Consider the following 23,129-nt stretch of genomic DNA (forward strand, 5'->3'; position numbering starts at 1 on the left):
GTGATAGGGGAGATCCTGGGCCAGAAGCCTTGGACATACAGGCTATCCCCTGCCACTTCCGTGTCGCAGGGTACAGTCTACTCTGGCGAAAAAATGATTTACTTTTGTCCACCACTAGTCCCTCTCAGAGTTACTCATTTCTTCCAAATCCCGGCTGGATGGCGCCGTGTGGGGGAGTGGAGGGTGGGCAGGATTTGTTCCTATCTCTAAGTCACACACACAGAGATACATCCCAACTCCACTTCCCACTCCCTGCTCCTGGTTGTCTCTGACTGGAGCCCTAGAGGAGTGTCTGAGCCCCAGCCTCCCCTCCTAGCGACTCTGGGGCCCACAGAGGAGGGTTCTGGGGCTTCCCTGTTTGACCCAGTCCCGCCCCATCACATGTTGTGGGAGGACATTATCTCTCTGGAGAGTGCAGAAGAGACAGGGGGTTTCCATTTAAACAGGAGGAGAAATGGCATTTGAAGCCCACAGTGTGTCTAACGTAGTGTTGGGGGTGGATACACATGCAGCTTGTGAGCCAGCTACCTGCCTGGACAGCGCGCCTGTGCCATTCACGGCCCAGAGAAACCTGGGCTTTGGTTCAGCCACTTTGTGTTTAATTTCTGTCATCTTTGAAATGGGGAAAACAAAGGGACCAGCCCCAAAAGGTGTTTAGACGGAAAGGGTTGAAGACATTACCCCACGCAGTAAAAGGCCATATGATTTTCCTACCGAAACACCAGACACATGAAGACACTGAAGCTTCAGTGACAAGACATGTAACCATGGCATTCAAACAACACTTTTTCCTCCTTTTTCTCTCAGGCATCGGACTCTGTTGTCCAGACCAAGAATTTGAAGCCGGCATGCTCAAGGGCAGGCTGACAAAGACATGTCGTGATTCTGCAGCTCAAATAATTTATTTTGCTGTTTAATCTTTGTGTGAAAATGAGAATATTGCCACCAAATTGGCTCCTGATGGCATCCATTGTTCTTCTCACCGAGAACATGTTAACACTGTGGGGGATATGAACCTCCCTCTGACCTCAGAAATCAGGCCACACTGGGCTTGGCTGCAAGAGGCATGACAGGGAGGACCACTGACAAGTTCCAGCCACTAAGGCAAGGCAGATGATGCTGCTTCTCCATCTATGGCTGAGAAACCTCGTCCATATGTCTTACGATGAGAATTCAAGCTATTTTCTGGTTATTAAGAATAATTCCAAGGAACTTGATCTGTGAAAAAACCCTTTCAGAGCATAAAATACAAAATATAAGCTTTTTAATTGTTTGCATTTGAAGTGACCTTAAAGACATTCAATGTGTAAGAGAAGAAAGAATTTTAAGGGTTCTTTCTGGTTGTGGGTAGTGGCTCGGATCATGGGAAGGAGTTGGAATTAACTATATTCTCATTGGTAATAGAAAGGCACCTACATATATTTCATATGAGCGCAGGATTGCAGGTCCCAATTTCTGCTGCTGAAAAGGAAATACAGGAAAAGAATAATACTCTTGTCTTTACTCATACAGATTTCACCGCAGGAAGGTGACGGTCACTCAGGAAGCTGGTGGTCAGCCTGGTGAAGAAACCAAAGGTTGATTTACTTGAAATTGCAGCTGCCTTGGGCAGTGGGAGGTGCAAGAGGGAGCTATATATTCCCATCTCAGCGCTCACCGCGCAGACGCTGACAGGCTCCCCGCCCACCTCTGCCTCCTCCAGGATCACAGGTAAGGGCTGCCAGCAGCACTGCTTCACTGTACGGAGCTCTTCTGAAAGTGATAACAATGATGTGCATCGTCTCATTGGTCTGTTTCATTTTGTCTGATTGTACTTTACCTACTCTGCCAGGGCAATAGCAAAACGCCTTTTTCATCTGACTTACTCTTTAGGAAACTTCTTTATTTCCAGAAAGAATCAAATACTCCATTAGGAGCACATGGGGTGGGGGGGTAGCATGTCTGGCACCCACAGATCCTTCAAAAAAAAGTCAGGGAACTGCATCGTGAGACACGGATGCATGTGACCACATCAATCTTTGTCTCGGTATCTGTTACAATGCATTCTCTACCCAGTCTTAGTACAGTCAGCAAGGATGGAAAGATAAAGAGTCTATTCTTTTTTTCACAAAAGTTGTCTTTAAATATTAATTTCGTTATACCTGTAATGATGAAATGTACACAAGTACACTTTAAGAGGCTTGAAAACTAAAAAGAGGACAAACATTAGTTACCAGAATCCCACAACCCATATATAAGGCATGATGTCTTTTAAGAAAATTACAGACTAACCTTTCCTTCAGTAAAGTCATTACAAAATCTCGGATGCTTTTCCAGGAGCTCCAGACAGCGTCAAGACACCATGGATTCACTCAGTGGGCCAATCACCCACTTCACAGTCGATCTGTACCAACAGATCAGACAGGGATCAACCGGGAAGAATATCTTCTACTCCCCCCTCAGCATCATGTCAGCCTTTGGCATGCTTTACTTGGGGTCCCGAGGAAACACTGCTGCACAACTTCAGAAGGTAGGTGGCAGCTTCCTTTACCTGGGAACAGTTGGCACTGGTTCCCCTGTTGTCTTGTGTGCAGATGGTCCCAGATCTGGCTGTCCCCAGGGCTCACACAGAGAGTTGCAAGCAGCCGCGTGACTGAGTGGGCCTGGGGTGCTGGGGGACCCATCTCCCCCAGTGCCCGGCCCCCTCTGCTTCCCTGAGCCCAGACCTCCTCTGGGACCCACATGAACCCCTACAACTGCCCCCAACCCAACGGGAAGAGCTCAGGTAGAAGTGACACATTGACTACACTCCATGGGAGACAGCTTGGCGTGCTCCCTCTGCAGTGAGTGAAGATGAATCAGGAGTCTTTGAAGCGGCTGGTGATCAGCCCGCTTTGCTGTGTCGTCAAGGAGCAAAATGCTTACACTTTGCTTTGCGTTCTTCTTGAGTCTTTGTTTCTTTATTGATTTTTACTTTAGTTTGCTTTGGGCTTTTCTTTTGTTTGTTTTCTTCGGTTCTTGCTTCCTCTTTCTTTGATGAAGGGAGGTCTTTAGAGTAAAGTTCCCTCGTCCCACTTCCTGTCTCCCGCAGGCCCTTCACTTTAAGGAAGTCGCAGAGAACCCAACAGCAGGAGCCACAGCGGATCCCGTGAGTCCCGGGGCACGTGGGCCTGGAAGGAGATCACACAGCCAAGACGGTCACAGGAACACTGGGAATTACAGATAAATGGAGAAGAGTGTCTTTTCAGGGGAATCTTAAGCCAAGTAGATGGGACAGATTGTTTCTCATTTCATATTACACACTTATTTAATTCATCTGTTTTCCTGAGAGGAGATTAGCTTCTGCTTAACAGCAGGTGCTCTGGAGCCCAAAGGTAGCTTCGAATTCCTGCTCTGCTCTTCACAAATGGGGAACGTGGCAAAATACAACTACTCTGGGCCTCAGAGACCTCATCCCGATGAGAGATTTGCTGCTGTACATGCAAATACTTGCAAAACATGACAGCAGTGCCTGGACAACAAAAATCCTTATCCATGATATGTATTGTAACTATATAATAACCATAATGATGGTAATCACCATACGTTACTAAACTTACATAATTTCACTTAGCTCATAAGTAATATGAAGAGCAACCATATGTTCAGGTATACTTTGGAAAATGATTAAATGTGAGTTCTGGTATGCAGCCCAACTGCTCCATAACTTTTAGAGCAAGTAGAGGTTCTAGATTCAGACAGGCCTGTGTTGAAAACATGGCTCTGCCACATTTGTTCTCCAGGGAGAAGTTTTTTACTTATCTGAGCTTTCCTGATTTCATGTCAGTTGGACTAAATAAAGAGATGCTGATGGAAAGCTGTTAGCAGTGTACCCGCCACACATGACTCTTAAACCAGAGCGTGGTGGCCGTGAGTGAACAGCCATTGAGCACAAACTGTAGGTCTTGGAAGGTAATCCCACCAAGAAGTACAATGGGGCTTCAAGTCACAACATAGGAAATGATGCAAATTAGACACTCCTGTACCATTGGTGACTATTAGAGATGCAGTCTCGTTCTAGCCCTTAGTATTGCCTGGGAAGCCAGATCTGACTGTGAGACAATGAAGGCACAGCCAGCAGTGCAATGGTGCTGCATCTCTGGTTCAAAGGACAAATGTTTGGAGTATGTTAGAGCAGGAGGCATTTCCGGGAAGACTGAGTGTAAGGATTACAAAGGATATTTGAGGTAAAATACACCACAATTGAATGATAACAGCAAACCTTATTGATGGGGATGCCAAAATATAGGCACAGATCTGACAAAATTAGGTAGGTTTACTATTTATATCGAGAGAAACTGATGAGCTCTCATTTTGATGTTTGAAGGCTAAAAATCCAGAAAATCATCACTTTCAAAAGCTTCTGACTGAATTAAACAAACCCACCAACGCCTATGAGCTGAAAGTCGCCAACAGGCTCTATGGCAGAAAGGAGTTTCCCTTCCTTCAGGTGAGTTTCCCTGGCCTGCCCACACCCTTCATCCGCATCCTGGTCCTCGGCCCCCCGGTGTCCAAATGGGGGAGGAGAGGCAGGTGAGCCTGGCTGACCCCCACGGAGAGCATTTACCCCAGGGACATCAGGCTCCCGCATCACAACCCACCCATGGGTTGTCCCAGAGCCTGACCACCCACCAGTGAAGTGGGGTTGGGATGGTCCCACGTCCTCTCTCTGGTCATGACTGAGCATAATTTAATTTGGGGATGCTTACGAAGTTACTCACCAATTACTCTTAATTCCTCCTTTTTTCCTTCCCATGTCAAAGGAATACATGGATAATGTGAAGAAGTTGTACCTAGCCAGTGTGGAATCTGCTGATTTTGCGAATGCTTCAGAAGAAAGTCGACAGATGATTAATTCCTGGGTGGAAAGACAAACTAATGGTATGTTATGAAAGGTTATGAAAGGGTCACTCACTAAAAAACACTTGAGTCCCCATGATGTGTGACCCCCCGTGCTGGACACTACATGCAGTGCCAGGAGAGGGGTGAGATGAGACTTCAGAGGATGGAGGAGGACATGCAGGTGGTGGGATGGTCCCAGTAAATGTGGAGAGAAACAAGGGGACCCAGGAGGGATCCCAGCACCAGCTCCTGGAAACACAGCTCGAGTCTGGGGGTGAAGTGTCTTTGTGAATCCCAAGTCTCAGCTCAAGCTTCACTTGATTTCACACTTTTTTCTTTAAGTTAGAGACAATATTAAAAGGACTCCCTTATCCTTTGTTAATTGGGAAACAAGCAGCTCTCCTCTAAACCGTCCTTCTTGTCACTTGCCGCAGAGCTGCATGGCCCTTTGTCCATGCCCACATCCTGCAGGGATGCTCACAGCCATCTCCCCAACCACGGCAAATGGCTGGACAAAGTCTCCATCCTCTGAACCACGTCCTACCTCCATCCCAATTATGGGTCAAACCTACAGCAATTCAAAGTGGAGAATGAAGAGGAGGACACCCCGGGGAATGGTGTTAGGGTCCATGTCATTCATCCTGAAGAGCATTGAGGCCTATTTCCTCTGAGTAGTGAGTCAAAAGTGAAAAGATAGGAAGAGAGAGAGGAAGGAAGTAAGAGTTATTAAGAAAGGAAGACTAGAACAAAGTCGGATGAAACAAGAGAGGAAAGCAGGTGTTGAGGGCACCGGGAGCGAAGGATACAGCAATACAGGGACAAAAGTGACCCCTGGAAATATCAGCTGAAATCACTCCATCCGTATTCAGTTTAAGATGACGGATGTCACCACAGACAGAGACTGAGCACCTTCTCAGTCACAAGAAGGGGTCTCCATGAGGGTACCTTCATCAGGCTGGTGACTCAGGGAAATGGCACCTTATAAACTTCTGGGCATGGTGTCCCTAATATGGTGACTTGTGTGAATGTTTATTGATTAGTTGTAACTTTCAAAGCATCTTCAAGAAAATCCACTTGTGCCTTCAGGAAGACCTTCCATTTTCTTTCCTTGCAGAAAAAATCAAGGATCTATTTCCCAACGGTTCTATTGACAGCTGCACCATTCTGGTGCTGGTGAACGCCATCTATTTCAAAGGGCAGTGGCAGCAGAAATTTAAGGAAGAAAACACTGTCGAGGAAAAATTTTGGCTGAGCAAGGTATTGTGTATACTTATATTCTTTTTAAAAAATTTTTTCTTTTTCTATTTTTTTAATGAAGAGAGGGAATTAGATGTATTTATTTATTCTTGGAGGAGGTACTGAGGATTGAATCCAGAACCTCATGCATGCTAAGCATGGGCTCTACCACTTGAGCTATACCCTCCCCTTATGATTTACTTTCGTAACGTAATACAGCTCTAGCTGAAATGTGAAATTTACATATGTAATTATTAATGTACAACTGCACGTAGAAAATCAATTTGTCAAGGCTCTCTTTCCTTACATAATTTTTTTCTTTGATTAGCTGGGAATCCTTATAGAAACTCTTGTCTCTAACTCACAGATTTCCCAGATCATCCCTTAGAAGGAGAACGGGTTTGGTATCTCAATAATATTATACCTTTACTGACTTGTGTTCACTTGGCATTTGTTTCCACATTAATTTCTTGCAGGATAGAAGCAAATCTGTGCAGATGATGAAAGAAACCAAAGACTTCAATTTCGCCTCCCTGAAGGACATGCAAGTCAAGATCCTGGAAATACCGTACAAAGGCGGGGAGCTAAGCATGATGCTGCTGCTGCCCAATGCAGTAGATGGACTGCAGAAGGTAAAGCTGTGCACCTCCAAGGCTTCCTACCGTTGCTTCGATTCCTAGCAATGCAAACAAAATAGGCTGTTCATACATTGGTGGTGCTGGCTGGCAGAGATCCAGCACAGAACAAACAAATAAAATAAATTCCTATGGGTCACAGTTTGATAGGAAGAATATATAGAAATTCTGTCCATCACAGGTCACATTAATATTCTGATGAAACTATGGAATGTCAGTTCACAAAAATACATACCTAGATGCAGACCTTAATATTTTGCAGCCATAACAACCTGCAGTAAAATCCAGTCCACCCATTTAAAAACAGGAAAATAACACTCACATGTAGCGGACAGATGGAAATATTTGCAAGTTCATTCACAAACAAGACAAGGAAATGGAAATAACACAGGTAACATATTGCATACTAAATCACAGTGGTTTTGTAGACTGTGGGCAAATAGATTTATTTTGATCCCCACTTTTCAATGTTGAATTATTCTGTTCTGAGGAACCCAAAAGTCATTCAGAGCTTCATTGCTCGGAGGTTAAAAAAAAGAATTAGAGAATTTTCCTCTTCTCATGTTATAATAGTTAAAGTTAATATGTAAAAATGGCAATATACAATGCCGATATCTTACATATAAAGGACATTCTGTTAAGGGTCGTCTGCAGTTACTGGAGTAGCTGCTGCTGACGCTGACGTGGCAGTGAACTTCCCGCACTCAAAATGTATATGGAGTGACACTGGCAACTGGAAATCCTCATGGAAATTCCTGTGGCAATAAATGTGAACAAACATCAGATTATTCTTGATCCAGCTCTGCAGTCCCCATTAATTGGGACCCCGGGAACCCCAGTTCTGGGATTTTAGCCTATGGTAACAAGTCTAAATGAGGCAAACGCTTTTGGACAGAAGTGGCTCAAAATAATGAAAAATTTTAACCAAGGAACAATGGTACATGTTTGTGTTACCAGTAGTTTAGCTTAGGGATTGACATGCGGTAAATGTATATTCAAATAGATGTTCATTAACTAAAGATAGATACACTGAGTAACAATTTAATGAAGTATCATATATCAATTTAAACCTGATTAGAGAAATATGTATCTCTACGGAAAAAGTTTACAAGTAGGTCAAGAAAGAGAAAAGAATGAAAGCAGGATGTATGCTATGAATGCACAATGTAAAACTTTATGAAGGAAAGGATATTAACAAAGAAGTCTTTGAAAATGAGGCGTGTCACACATATGCAGCATGAGAATTGGACAGTTCATCTTTTACAAAATAGTTTTATTTAATGATTCTGTTGCTGCGTATATGTATATATTTATATATTTATACCTATATACCATGTATAGATATTTATACATATGCATCTAATTATGTGTACACATATAGATAAAAATAGCAAAGTCGTGAAAATATAAGATCTTTTATTTGATTAAATCATATATATTCAGGTCTATGTTACTTTTGCCTCCTCAGATTAAATCTAATCACTTCAATCTCCTGTGTTTACACTTATGTTAAGATAAAGGTTCCCCACACGTTACAGTCCAGTGTTAAGCTGGCTCCATGTCCTTGTTTTCCATCATTACAGCTGGAAGATAAACTCACTGCTGAGAAATTATTAGAATGGACGAGCTCACAGAATATGTGGAAGAGTCAAGTGGATTTACACTTACCTCGATTCAAAGTGGAAGAGACCTATGACCTCAAGGGCATACTGGAAGCCCTGGGGGTGGTGGACGTCTTCAGTTCACGGGATGCCGACCTCTCGGGCATGACCAGGGAACACAGCCTGGTGGTGTCTAAAGCCGTGCACAAGTCCTTTGTGGAGGTGAATGAGGAGGGCACTGAGGCCGCAGCGGCCACAGGCATCAGTATAGTTTTAACATCAGCATCAATACCACATTTTGAACGTTTCCATTGTGATCACCCTTTCCTGTTCTTCATCAGACACAACAAGACCAACAGCATCCTCTTCTTAGGCAGACTCACTTCCCCTTAGATGTGGTTACCGTTGCACGGCCCTAGGGGCACATGCACAGAGTCCTTCTGATACACTGATTGCTGGAAGCAACAGGTTCTCCTTGATGTGTTTCCCTTTCTAACCTCATGGTCATCACTAAGAATCTAACCTTTGAAATAACATTTCTCTCTGTCTCTCTCTTTCTACAATCACATGTTGGCCTACTTTATTTCCCAGTGATAATTTCTCTTCAGAAAATGTCCAAAATGAGATACAAGTATATTTCAACACTTTATCTTCATCTAAATTTGAAACATCGTATCTGTTATCTCAAAAAATTATAGCTACTATTCAAACCTATTCACCTAGACACCCATATTTCTTTGAATTTTGGTGATATCTGGGACACTTACCTGTCCTCATCTCTTGGTTTTATGAAATAAATTATCAATAAAACAATGACTTATTCATATCATTTGTTGCTTTTCCTCTTTTTTCTTTTCAACAACGTGCAAGCACCTACCAAACATAGAAAAGATAATTTAGAAATATATGACTGCATTTTTAAACATACAAAGGTAATAGAGCATGATGACCCAGAAGAGGGAAGCCAGTACCAGAACGTGAATGGCTCTGTAACCCGTGTCCAGAACTTAAACATGAGTCTAGAACTCAGAGACTGGATATAAACTGAATCTCTAAAGATGTGAGGCTGATGATATGATTAGAGTTACCGAGAGAAATATGGTCATTGTAGCTAAAGGCAAGGATGGCATCACACTGGAAAGGAGAAAGTGAAAAGAAAGGAGGACCAAGATAGGACCATGAAGTACATCAAGATATAAATGTCAAGTATTGCCAGGTTTTATTTTCTAGAACATAGCTTTTTAAGAAACGTCAGGAAGAATCTTTTAGAGTTGACAGGTATGTTAATGACATAGATTGGGGTGATGGTTTCATAGATGTATACACATCTCAAAACTCATTAAGTTGTACACATCAGTTAGGTAGAACAAATTCCATATCAATCATTTATCAATAAAGCTATGTTTTAATGGAAAGTAATAAAAAGAAATGCATTCTATGCCTAAAAAATAAAAATAATAGAAATTTATAAGGGATAGAATGCTTATGTGCTACAAAGTACCACCCCACAGGATAGCACCTCATTCCCATTGGATTGACCAAAGCTGAAATTGAAAGACGGGTCAGACCCTCTGTGGAGAGAATGTGGATCAACCACAATTCTCATGAGATGCCCACGGGATACAAAAGCTGCAACCACATTGGAAAGCATCTTGCAATTTTATTTTTTCCATCATATCTAGATAAAGTTGACCTACAATTTTGAGTAAGTTTTAAGGGCACTACGTATTGATTAGATATACTTAGGTACTGCAAAATGATCCCGCCATAGCTTTAATTAAGTCCTCAATTATATCAAAATTATATCTCCTTTTTGTGAGCTGTTTTTGATCAAGGACGGCTAATTGTTGATCTCTGAAGGGGAATGGAGGCTGAGGTCTCCTACGTGGCAATTTCGGTGATGTCACTCCAGATATCTTTAAATCTCTATGGCTGAGCAACGCATTTGTAGACAAAGTTTCCCTCAAGTGTACAAAGAGACATGCGTCAGTACTTTCCTATAAAATTAAAGGTGTACTTGCCAATGGATCCAGTAATTCCACGCCTTAATTTTACACTAGAGCTCTGAATACACATGTCACAAAATGACTGTATAAAAATCTTCATTGATGCCTTATTTGTGACTGTCAAAACCTGGGAAAAACTCGAGTTTGTATCAGCAGGTGAGCTGTAATGCAAACAAAAGGGGAGCACTTGGTGGTAAAAAGAAGAAACTACTGATCCTGCAGAAACATGGATAAAAGCCCAGCACTGTGCTGTGAGAAACAGGACCTGGACAGAGAGAGCACACATCCTGTGATTCCACCTATACGGTGCCCTGAACAAGCAAAATGAACGTGTGGTGACAGAAAGCTGCTTGGCGGTTCCCGAGGCTGGACTTGGGGAAGAAACTGTTTAAAACTCCAAGGGAAATTTTGGAGTGAGATGAATGCTCTACAACTTGATTGGATGATGGTCACAGTGGTTTGCATTTGTCCACAGTCATCACACTGCACTCTTATAACGTGTGGATTTTACTTTATGTAAATGGTACCTCAATAAATTTGATGAAGAATGAGATAGAGGAGGAGATTTGAACAAAGCACCCATAGTAGGTATTGCCTCAGAATTATTTCTGGTGTAGGGAAGCGCTTCATAATTAAAGCTGTTTTTAAGATACCCCCTATTTAGGAAAACAATTTTCAAGGTGCATTAGGTATACTTCCATTTGATGTCATTTAATTTTATTTTATTTTAAAAAATTTTTTTAAGTTTTTTTTTATTGAGGTGTGGTTGATTTACAATGTTACTTTCAGGTGTACAGCAAAGAGATTCAGGTACACATATACATGCAAATTCATTTCTTCTTTTCACACTCTTTTCCATTATATGTTATTATAAGAAATTGAATATAGTTCCCTGTACTACACTGTAGGTCCTTGTTGCTTATCTTTTTTATATATAATAGTGTGTATCTGTTCATCCTAAGCTCCTACTCTATCCCTTCCCCACACTTTTCCCTTTGGTAACCATGATTTGTTTTCTATGTCCATGAGTTTGGTTTTGATTAGTAAATAAAATTTGTATCATTTCGTAAAAATTCCACATACAAGCCATATCATATGATATTTCTCTTTCTCTGTCTGACTTACTTCACTAAGTATGATATATGATAAACTCTAGGTCCATCCATGTTGCTACAAATGGCATTATTGCATTCTTTTTTATAGCTGAGTAATATTGCATTCATCTCACTTCATTTTAAATGGTGTGTACTCAAAGGCAGTGATTCAATAAATCTTCAATTTAAAATTTGTCCTAATTCATAAAAGACAGTAACTCAGAAATGGCTTTTGTGTGTGTGGAGTTGAGGGTGGGAGTGGAGGATCTGTACACTAGTATACTCTGGGACTTGAACCTTGCTTGTCACTGTATACAATGGGAAAGTCAAATATTGTCTTACTGTTTTGATGAAACTGGTTGTGATCTTGTGGTCTGGGGACTCCTGGAGTCTGCAGAACACACAAGAAGAATCCTTTGCACAGAAGGGAATGCTGGAAATGTCTACTGGGTTAGGACTTCAGAAAGTATATATTGAACTTAAGCAGAAAGTGAGCCATTAAAATATTGAGAAAGAAGCCTCATTCCAGAGGGTGAAGAAGGAGAAATATGGAGTCTAGACACTGAAAAATTTGAAGGATTAAAGAAGTTTATATACAGGGAGTGGCTGGAGAGACGGACTTTGCTTGCTTAAGAATGAGAGAGAATGTCAATGTGTTGACACCAGGAGGCGCCCCCCCCACCCCCTGAGACACAGAGGCTCATTCAGGAAAGGTGTGTAATTACTGTTCCTGAGGAAATGGATGTGGTAATACAAAGAGAGAAGGAAGTGTTACAGGTTACAGGGCACAAAGTCTGAAGTTTAGAGGATGATGGGAAGATGAAGAAGTTTCTAAATGATACTCATTTTTTCTTTAATGAAACATGAAGAAAAGACACCAAGTGAAAATGATCAGGCTATGGGATGAGTAGAGAATTTAAGAAAGGAAAGCAAGTTTACAGAAGCTTTGAGGGAAATGCAAAAAGGAGCTGACTCAAGATAACAGAAAGATTGGGGAACACTGTTGGGAGAACAGCTTAAATCAGAAATCATGGCCCATGTGTGTGTGTGTGTGTGTGTGTGTCTGTGTGTGTGTGTCAAAATAGACATAAAGTGAAATTTATCATTTTAATCATTTCTAACCCAACAGTCAAGTGGCATTAAGTACATACATTGTTGTGTGGCTGCCACCAGTATGGTGGCTCCTCAAACTGGTTCCCAGAATAGTTGCACCATTCCCACCAGCAATTCTCAAGTGTTCCATGATCTTCACGTCCTTGCCACACTGTGAGCTTCTGTTGTGCACATTTCCACATCTTCTTTCGAAAAACGTCTATTCAATCCTTTGTAATTTTTCAATTGGGTTTTTTGTTTTTGTTGTTGTTTCTGAGTTGTAGGAATTCCTGACATATTATGAATGTTAAACCTTTACCAGATATATGATTGGAAATGTTTTTCCACGTTCTGTTGGCTGTTTTACACTCACTAGATGGTGCCTTACGATGCATAACAATTGTAAATGTCGATGATGTCCAAGTTATGCATTTTCTCTTTTGTTGCCTGTGTTTGGGTGCATATCAAAGAAATCATTGTCAAATCCTATGTCATATTTTTCTACTATGCGTTCCTCTAAGAATTTTGTACTTTTAGCTCTTAGATTTAGGTTTTTGATTCGTATTTATAAAAGATACTTCTTCTTAGTTTTCTTTTTTCTACTGTCTGCCTAGCTTTGATTTCAAAGTAGTGCTGACCTCAAAGGATAGGTGGGGAAATGCTCCCTCCTCTTCAAAGTATCAGTAGAGTATGAGAAGGAGTGGTGTTAATTTTCTTAAATATCTGCTACAACTGACCATTGAATCCTTTTAGCCCAGGGCTTCTGTTTTACGGAAGAAACCATGATCATTTAGTGAAGAAAAAATAGGACCATATTCATTTTCATGATCAGATGAAATACAATCCATCCACCATCCTGTCTATGAAAACATCATTCTCTCTCCCGGGATCCTGCCACTCCATAACTTTAAGATCCGCAGGGTGTTTCCCAAGTTGGGATGTAGGGAGGAGTCATCAGCCTTCTGCTTCTTTAAAGAGAAAACACTTGAAATCTCTTTTGTGTCCCTGGAGGTCTTGTACTGCTGACTTGCTGTTGCAGTCACTGCCACACAGTGTCCCTAGTGGTGTGGCCAGAAAGGGGAGCACCTGGCAGCACACAGCAGCGCAATGTCCGGATCTGGACCCTGCAACAGTGATGGCCAAACCCTTTGCTCAAGAACAACTCAGAACTTCCCCTTCAAACATCCCATATTTTTTAGTTGACAGCTAACATCTCATCCACAATGTAAGTAGTTACAAAGGATATAATTCATGACCTAATACGTGTGTCGCGATTTTAAAATAAAGCTCTTACGTCACACTTCTAAATCCATCCAATGCAATCTACCTCTATGATACCCACTGTCACCCATTTGAATCACATAAACAACTCCTTCAGTAGTCAAATACTTTATGTGAAATCATGCTGTATGGGAAATACACTTTCATTCTACTTTCTCCTAAGAATTTCATTAGAATGAATGTTTTTCTATTTTAAAATACAACTTTACCATGCTTCTTTCCAATGAAATTGTTCAGAAATTTAAAGTATGGATTTTTTTCATTTCCCATGACCGTATTTCTCTAAATGTTTCAAAGGACTGAGTTATCAGCACCCTGACCGTAAGTATAAATTAAAAACAAACACCAGAATATAAATACAGGAGGAATAATAATTCAACATGAAAGCTAAGTTGTTAAATTGAAGCAGCATCTCTTAATGAGATGAATCAGAACAAAATTTCTCTGGGCTTCTTCATTTAAAATAAAAGTGTATCCTATTTAACGCTCACTGGTTTTGCATTGAACATAGATTCTTGGAACTTGTTCATAACAGATTGAAACATTAAATATTTTAGAGATGAAATACAGCAAAGGGTCAAGTCACTTGTACAGGAGGATAGCACGATGAGATTCAATCGAATAGATTTTATGTATCAACTGCGTAATGTCCGTCATATCTGCAAGACATTTTATAGATTTTATTCATAGGCTTTATCCAGCATCACTTAAAACTATATAAGCCAGTTAACATCCCAGTTTTTTGGTATTTTTTCTATAAATATTTGTATTGGTGTACAGTTCATTTATAATGTTGTCTTAATTTCTGGTGTACAGCATAATGTTTCACTCATACATGAACATACATATATTGATTTTCATATTCTTTTTCACAATATTTTTGGTATTTTGTGCCTGAAATAAGCATCAGAAAGAGGAGAAAAGAATTTGTCACAAGTAAATTCAAAGGTAGAAAATTCATATTTAGTGTTCAGCAGCAATTCAAATGATCTTTTGCTTTGATGCACAGAGGAATGCAAACTGGAAAATAGTCAAAATTTCAAATACGTTGTTTTGCAAAATTGCCATTAGTCTCACTATCCCCAGGCCTTAATTTATGTGTGATCTTGATATATATAATTTCAAGGAACAGCTTCAAGATCAGGAGTTTCCTGGCCAGTAAGACATAATTACTGGTACCTATGAGAATAAGTTTTATCTTGAACAACTGAGAAACTGACGGAGGTGACGACACTGCTCCTGGCAGGCCGAGTGAGACGCACCTTAAAGCCAAGACCATTTCTTGGGTCACAGAGGCCGGTTCCAGAGGTAATAAGATGACAAGTGTATGGCGATGAGATGGTCTCAGAGTTTGGTTCAGGGCATGAGGCTTTGGAAATCACTTCTGACCCAAAAGTAAGGGAAACTTGGCACACCTCCCTCGTCACTGAGTCCCTGCATCCAGCGCTGTGTTATGGAGCCCTCGCTTAACCCACTATGAAGTCACACAAAGTAACTAAGGACCCACTGTATACAGAATGGATCACTGAAGAAGCTAGAAAAATATGATCACACATAGAATAAAACCATTGCTAAATTCAAATTGAATCATCAGGAAGCATTCATCAAAATGCAGGAAGTCAACAATCCGTTATTCCTGGCTACTGATAGATGCGGGATGAAAAAAATCTCTCTGTGTCCAAAAAGCACACTTATTCCACTGAAACGGTAACAGAGCCCCATAACACAAGAGGGGGGAGGTAGTTTCATTTGACTGATAAGATGACAAGTTACAGAATACATTTGACCTGAGGACTTTAATCAATCCTTCGTTCATGGAAGAGATCAATCAATGCAATTCTTAGGTATCAATCCAAAATTAAAAGGGGGCAAGGGCTATGTGAATGGTAGTAGAGGTGGGAGATGTCAGAGAGGGATGGAGCCTGGAGCTGGGAGGGAGGGAAAGGAGGGGCTCTAAGGTGAGAGAAATGGACTAGGGAGCACCTGGATTGAAGCTGTTACAGTGGCTAGATGACCAGTTACAGCACAGAGGGCATGCCTGCGGTGGGCGCCCAGGAAAAGCAAAGAGCCTACACTTCAGGGAGGCAGTGGAGAGGGAGTGCAAGACAGAAAGCCAGAGATGTGGAGGAGACCTGAAAGTAGAATCCAAGGGAGAGGAGTCAACAAGTGACAAATAATTCAAAAATTCACTGTAAAGGGGGACTCTCGGGGGCTAATAAGGAGTCACTGCCTGACTTCAGCAGGAAAGACTGAGAGGTGTAATGGGGTGAGGCCACAGTGGATGCAGAAATAGATGGGGAATCTGCACGCGTTGTGTAAACCTCAGCCCGAAAGGACAAACCACAGATGTTGTCAGTGTTTCTGCAACAAACCACATGGAAAGCAGACGGCTCTCAGTGCTGACCTGTCACAAGTGGGTGTAGTGTGACTCCCAGTGAGCAAGCTCCCTCCTGCCCCAGAATTTCAGTTCAGTGGCCAGTCTCCCAACTTTCCCCACCCACAAAGCAAGAAAGATAGTCATGCACCTATTTTCAATGTGCATTTTTCTCCACTGAGCATTATGTTTGAATCATGTATACCTGAATCATTTATGTTCAGCACTGTCGGATATAGTATTGTGTGCACCTATGGTAATTCTTTTTCCTTATTCTTCCACTTTAAATGTTGAAATTGTTTCTATGTCTTGCCGTGTTTGACAGTACTGCCATTAACCCCCAGTACATGTCTCCGTGAGCACCACATGTGAGGGTACGCACAGCTCATGTTAAAAAGAGAATTGCTGAATCTTAAGCATTAACTGCCAAGGATTACCAGGTTGCTTGTAATAACTAACATTTTCATCAGCATTTCATACTAATTCTCTACTTCTACATCGCACCAATCCTTAGTTTTTAAGAATTATCAGCATTCCTGGTGTTAATCTCATGTTTATATTAATTATATTTTCCTTACAGAGAAAGATTAAGTATCTTATTACTGCAAACATATATACTTGTCAAGATTTACTTGTCAAGATTCATTAAAAAATGTTCTTCAGATTTCTGTTGGAAGACTTTCCCATGCCCTTCACAAGAAAGCAGCTGATCCCACAATCACTTTAATCATCATTGTCACTACAGCAGCTGAGCACCACAGCCACACATGTCCCAACACCTGTCTTCCCCCTGCACTTCCTGTCTTCCCTCCATCACTGACCAGTTGATGCTACTACATGCCATATACCTGTCCCCCGTTTCCCCTCAGCAGGTGCTTCTTAATACATGGGCCACTCGATCCCCAAATTCCATCTGAAGATGTCTTTCCTAAAGCTACTTACTCACTGTACTAGTCAAGGTCTATCAAAGGTCACAGTCAAATGGGTAATTAAGGAAGATTAATAATAAAGGGGCAATACAATGTCTGGTCAGGGCTAAGAGAGTAGATGGAGAATAAGTGAAGCATCCCAGGGCTAGCAAAAGCAGGGAGACAGTGCCACCCCAGGACCTGGAGGGCAAAGGAAGGGATGGTGACCAAAATCCAGAGGAAGTGGCTGTAGCTGCAGAAAAGGCTGCCCAATAAGACCTGTGGCCTTTGGTAAGGAAAGGCAGCCACCCCTTGACAACCTATCTGAGAGGAAGTCGAGTGACCAAGCTCCCTACCTCATCCAGCTGGCAGTCTTCCCTTGCTGCCTCCCACTGACCAAATGCAATGTCCCCAGAGGACAATGACCCTGACTATGTCTTGTGCATCTCTACCCCAGGGGCCATAGGAGGTTGAGAGAGTGAAGGGAGAAACTGGAGAAGGGAAATAAAGTTCCCAGCACATCTTCGTCCTAGGGAATCAAATCTCTTTATATATTTACAATTTTCCATCTTCATTAATACTGCAGACACCAACACCAACAATAATTAATATTGCTTTATTGAAAGAATATATTCCAATAGGTAAGAAACATCATGGATTCAATTAACAAAAGAACGAAAGACTCGACATGATTTTCACAAATGAAGAGATTCAACTACAACACTGATGTAAAATACAATGAGCATGAAACTTACAAGCTTCTGCACAGCAAAGGAAACCATAAGTAAAATGAAACGACAACCTATGAAATGGGAGAAAATTTTTGCAAATGAAACTGACAAAGGCTTGATCGCCAGAATATATAAGCAGCTCATATGACTTAATAAGAAAGAAACAAACAACCCAATCCAAAAATGGGTAAAAGAGCTAAAAAACAGTTCTCCAAGGAAGACATACAAACGATCAATAGGCACATGAAAAAATGCTCAATATCACTAGTTATCAGAGAAATGCAAACCAAAACTACAATGAGGTATCACCTGAGACCAGTCAGAATGGCCATCATTCAAAACTCCACAAATGACAAATGCTGGAGAGGCTGTGGAGAAAACGGAACCCTCCTACAGTGCTGGTGGCAATGCAGTTTGGTGCAGTCACTGTGGAAAACAGTATGGAGATTCCTCAAAAGACTAGGAATAGACTTACCATTTGACCCAGCAATCTGCTCCTGGGCACAACCCTACTTCGAAATGACACATGCACCGCAATGTTCATAGCAGTATTACTTACAATAGCCAAGACATGGAAACACCCTAAATGTCCATCAACAGATGACTGGATAAAGAAGAAGTGATATATTTATACAATGGAATACTATTCAGCCATAAAAACTGACAACATAGCATCATTTGCAGCAACATGGATTTTCCTGGAAAAGTCATTCTAAGTGAAATAAGCCAAAAAGAGAAAGAAAAATACCATATAAGATCCCTCAAATTTGGAAACTAAAAAACACAAAACAGAAATACAAAACAGAAACAGACTCATAGACATAGAATACAAACTTGTGGTTGCCAAGGGGGCAGGGGGTGGGAAGAGGGAGACTGGGATTTCAAAACGTAGAATAGATAAACAAGATTATACTGGATAGAACAGGGAAATATACACAAGATCTTATAGTAGCTCACAGAGAAGAAAGCAATGAATATATCTATATTCATGTATAACTGAAAAATTGTGCTCTACACTGGAATTTGACACAACATTGTGAAATGAATATAACTCAATAAAAAAAGTTTGAAAAATCTGAAAAAAATAAAATGAGCATGAATTCCATCTGTTGTCTCTTAAGAAAAGCTTTGAAACCTTTGGGATGAAGGGCACCACATAAATGATGGGGAGGCAACTGTCTATGAGTGAATATTGAGGAGTAACTTACAAGATGGTAGGTGGGAACCTGGTAAATTACCAGCATGGCCAGAAACTGTAAAAGGGACACTAGGACATTGGCTAGAAAAGGCAGTGGGAACAATATTTTGTGTTTTCACAGTATGAAATACAGGACTGAGAGGCTACTGCTGAGAAAATATCAAGAGACATACAGTCATAGGAAAATATATTTCAGACAAACAAGGAGGGAGAGGGACAGTCCTAGGAAAAGGAGGAAGCTGCAGTAGGTTCCTTGGCAACAGACAGGAATGCCAAGGTAAAACAAAGAAGAGGGAGTTGACTCCTAGGATGTGCAACTTAACAATGCTGATCATCTTCCCACCCTTCCCAAGGAATGAAGGCTTATGAAGACAGGACATATTTCTTCACCAACCTGTAAAGGTATAAAAACAGCTGGATGGTTCCTGAAAGGGTAATTTCCCCTTTGGTTTTATTGGGTTCCTGGATTCTTGGAGCCAAAGATGTTGATGTATATTCAGAAAATACCCGATGGCTTAGGTCGGCAGGTACCGCCTTAGAAACCATTCTGACAATTGCTGAGTTTTCTGTGACGCTGTACGACATCAGCGTGTCGTAACTTGTCTATTACCTGCCAGGAGCACTTTTCAAAACCACGACGGGTGGAGTATGACATGGTTTCGTATGTAAATGAACTCTCTTTCAATGTAACCAAATTCCTGGTCCGTATCAATCAACGCCTTTCCTCAAAGCCAAACCGCACGACAAACCTGCGTGATGCAGCCACAGGCGAATCAGCCTCAGCCGGGAGCTCCCGTCAGTCCGTCTGGGCTGCTCTGTCCCCCGACGTTCCCCTCATGCTTCAGGCTGAGCTTCTTGCTTCTGCTTCATTAGGGTCAGGCCTCTTTACCTTTGAGCACAAAGAAACCCACCCCCCTCCCACTCCCAGCCTCCGTTTGCTCTGTGACGGTGACGTGCGGCCCAGCCCTGAACAGAAGCTCCCGGTCCTTGTGTTTGTACTTTCCCATCCTAGGACTTGTCTCCGGCCACTGCCTTCTGGTTTGGACCTCTTCATCAAGATCAGTACTCCACCCCCTCCCTCAGCCTTACCTAATCACAGCTCAGGGGTCCTTTTCCTTCAGCCCCGTTCAGGTGTTCTACACACAGACAGAGGAGACCTAAGAAGAGCGGAGCCTGGGGGCAGGGGGATCAGGCAGAAATGGCTTTCAGTTGTACAACAGGGATCCCTTCTCCCTTCACAGCCTGTCTCCATCCCCTGTGCTTCTGGGACCTCACTGTAGGTGGCACTTCCTGTGAATGCGTGACGTGCAGAGACAGAGACTCAGCGACAGGACCGTCCACAGCCACAGGGGCTGGTGCAGAGAATCAGAACTCACACCTCCGGACGCTCATCGCGTTCTGCTGGGAATGTGAAGTGGGGCAGCGGCTGTGGACGGCAGTCGGGCAGTTCTTCTAAATCAAACGTAGACTTGCCAGAAGACCCAGAGATTTCACTCTTAAGGATATGCCTACGGTGTGAAAACTCTGACATGAGAGTTTATGTCAGCCTTACTCACAAGGCTTCACAAGACCCAAAGTAATGCACACATGAACGGATTTTTTTTAGTATATCATACAAAGGAACACTATTTAGTCCTCTAAAGCAAAGAAGCACCAATTTATACTCCAAGATGAATGAACCTTGAGGATATTATGCTTAGTGAAAGGAGTCTGATACAGAAGGGTGCATACTCTGTGATTCCAGTTACAGTAAATATCCACAATAAATAAACCCACAGAGACAGGAAGCGGATTAGGGTTTCCAGAGACTGGGGGAGAAGGGAGAACTATGGAAGGATTTTCTTCGGGGAGTGATAAAATGGCTCTGGAATCAGATTGAGGTAGTTGTTGCACAGCCCTATCAGTATACAAAACACCAGTGACTTGCACATTTTTAAGTGGTGAACCTTACAGTACAGAAGTCCCTGGGGACCTATGGGGGACTGGATCAAGGACACCCCAGGATTCCCAAGTCCATGAGTGCTCAAGGGCCTTGTATAAAATGCCCTAAGGCTTATGTACATTCTCCTTTATGCTTTAAATCATCCTTCAATTTCTGTAATACCTCAGACAATGGGAAAGGTACATCCATATTTATGAATACAATGTAAAATAGTTGCTGGTGTGGGGCAAACACAAGCTCTGCTGTTTAGAAGTTTCTGGAATTTTCTTGACATGTATTTTCCAACTGATTGATTGAATCTGTGGATGCAGGAACAGTGGATATAGAGAGCTGATGTATGTGCATGATATCCTACTTGGAAAGTCAGTCCACACTACAAACTTCCCACATCTGGTGATAGGGGAGATCCTGGGCCAGAAGCCTTGGACATACAGGCTGTCCCCTGCCACTGCCGTGTCGCAGGGTACAGTCTACTCTGGGGAAGAAACGAACTTCCTTTTCTCCACCTCTAGTCCCTCTGAGTTACTCATTTCTTCCAAATCCTGGCTGGATGGCGCCATGTAGGGGAGTGGAGGGTGGGCAGGATTTGGTCCTCTCTCTAAGTCACACACACAGAGATACATCCCAACTCCACTTCCCACTCCCTGCTCCTGCTTGTCTCTGACTGGAGCCCTAGAGGAGTGTCTGAGCCCCAGCCTCCCCTCCTAGCGACTCTGGGGCCCACAGAGGAGGGTTCTGGGGCTTCCCTGTTTGACCCAGTCCCGCCCCATCACATGTTGTGGGAGGACATTATCTCTCTGGAGAGTGCAGAAGAGACAGGGGGTTTCCATCTAAACAGGAGGAGAAATGGCATTTGAAGCCCACAGTGTGTCTAACCTCTGAGCCAGCTACCTCCTGGACAGCTCACCTGTGCAATTCATGACCCAGAGAAACCTGGGCTTTGGTTCAACCACTTTGTGCCTCATTCTCTCATCTGTGAAATGGGGGGAACAAAGGGACCAGTCTCAAATGGTGTTGAAGATGGAAAGGGGTGAAGACATTACCCCACGCAGTAAAAGGCCATATGATTTTGCTACCGAAACACCAGATACATGAAGACACTGAAGCTTCAGTGACAAGACACGTAACCATGGCATTCAAACAACACTTTTTCCTCCTTTTTCTCTCAGGCATCGGACTCTGTTGTCCAGACCAAGAATTTGAAGCCGGCATGCTCAAGGGCAGGCTGACAAAGACATGTCGTGATTCTGCAGCTCAAATAATTTATTTTGCTGTTTAATCTTTGTGTGAAAATGAGAATATTGCCACCAAATTGGCCCCTGTTGGCATCCATTGTTCTTCTCACCGAGAACATGTTAATGCTGCAAGGAAATGAACCTCCCTCTGACCTCAGAAATCAGGCCACACTGGGCTTGGCTGCAAGAGGCACTACAGGGAGGACCACTGCCAAGGTCCAGCCTCTAAGGGAAGGCAGATGATGCTGCTTCTCCATCTATGGCTGAGACATCTCGTCCATATCTCTTATGCTGAGAATTCAAGCTATTTTCTGGTTATAAAGAATAATTCTGACGGAACTCGATCTCTGAAAAAACCCTTTCAGAGCATAAAATACAAAATAGAAGCTTTTTAATTGTTTGCATTTGAAGTGACCTTAAAGACGTTCAATGTGTAAGAGAAGAAAGAATTTTAAGGGTTCTTTCTGGTTGTGGGTAGTGGCTCGGATCATGGGAAGGAGTTGGAGTTAACTGTATTCTCATTGGTAATAGAAAGGCAGCTACATGCATTTCTTATGAGCCAATGATTGCAGGTCCCAATTTCTGCTGCTGAAAAGGAAATACAGGAAAAGAATAATACTCTTGTCTTTACTCATACAGATTTCACCGCAGGAAGGTGACGGTCACTCAGGAAGCTGGTGGTTAGCCTGGTGAAGAAACCAAAAGTTGATTTACTTGAAATTGCAGCTGCCTTGGGCAGTGGGAGGTGCAAGAGGGAGCTATATATTCCCATCTCAGCGCTCACCGCGCAGACGCTGACAGGCTCCCCGCCCACCTCTGCCTCCTCCAGGATCACAGGTAAGGGCTGCCAGCAGCGCTGCTTCACTGCACAGAGCTCTTCTGAAAGTGATAGCAATGATGGGCATCGTCTCATTGGTCTGCTTCACTATGTCTGAT

The 23,129-nt window shown here is 42.3% G+C and overlaps 2 protein-coding genes and 1 long non-coding RNA gene across 3 annotated transcripts in view; 2 read left to right on the forward strand and 1 right to left on the reverse strand.

Annotated features, from left to right (window-relative positions):
- LOC102537568 (serpin B4) overlaps positions 1 to 23,129 on the forward strand; it is a 43,652-nt gene that overhangs the window by 13,107 nt on the left and 7,416 nt on the right. The gene's annotated exons all lie outside the window — the stretch shown is intronic.
- On the reverse strand, positions 986 to 13,196 carry LOC140690471 (uncharacterized). Its single transcript, XR_012065771.1, has 8 exons — positions 12,584 to 13,196; positions 9,100 to 9,205; positions 8,400 to 8,544; positions 7,352 to 7,486; positions 4,740 to 4,876; positions 2,905 to 3,149; positions 1,658 to 2,383; positions 986 to 1,559 (listed from the first exon to the last, which is right to left on the reverse strand). It is a non-coding gene; the product is annotated as an uncharacterized lncRNA (long non-coding RNA).
- LOC102538333 (serpin B4-like) lies at positions 2,342 to 9,133 on the forward strand. The gene is made up of 7 exons (XM_072952285.1): positions 2,342 to 2,509; positions 3,071 to 3,127; positions 4,346 to 4,468; positions 4,782 to 4,899; positions 5,975 to 6,117; positions 6,573 to 6,728; positions 8,315 to 9,133. Exons 1-7 carry the CDS (start codon positions 2,342 to 2,344, stop codon positions 8,723 to 8,725), a joined length of 1,176 nt encoding a protein of 391 aa, XP_072808386.1. The 3' UTR covers positions 8,726 to 9,133.

Source organism: Vicugna pacos, chromosome 30 (assembly GCF_048564905.1).
Source record: "Vicugna pacos chromosome 30, VicPac4, whole genome shotgun sequence".
Classification (NCBI taxonomy): Eukaryota; Metazoa; Chordata; class Mammalia; order Artiodactyla; family Camelidae; genus Vicugna; species Vicugna pacos.

Excerpts from the sequence above, each read along its gene's own strand:
- LOC102538333 (XM_072952285.1), top strand. The coding sequence starts at position 2,342 with ATGGATTCACTCAGTGGGCCAATCACCCACTTCACAGTCGATCTGTAC. Across the intron at positions 2,510-3,070 it reads CTGCTGCACAACTTCAGAAG|GCCCTTCACTTTAAGGAAGT; the intron begins GTAGGTGGCAGC and ends TGTCTCCCGCAG. Across the intron at positions 4,469-4,781 it reads AGGAGTTTCCCTTCCTTCAG|GAATACATGGATAATGTGAA; the intron begins GTGAGTTTCCCT and ends CCCATGTCAAAG.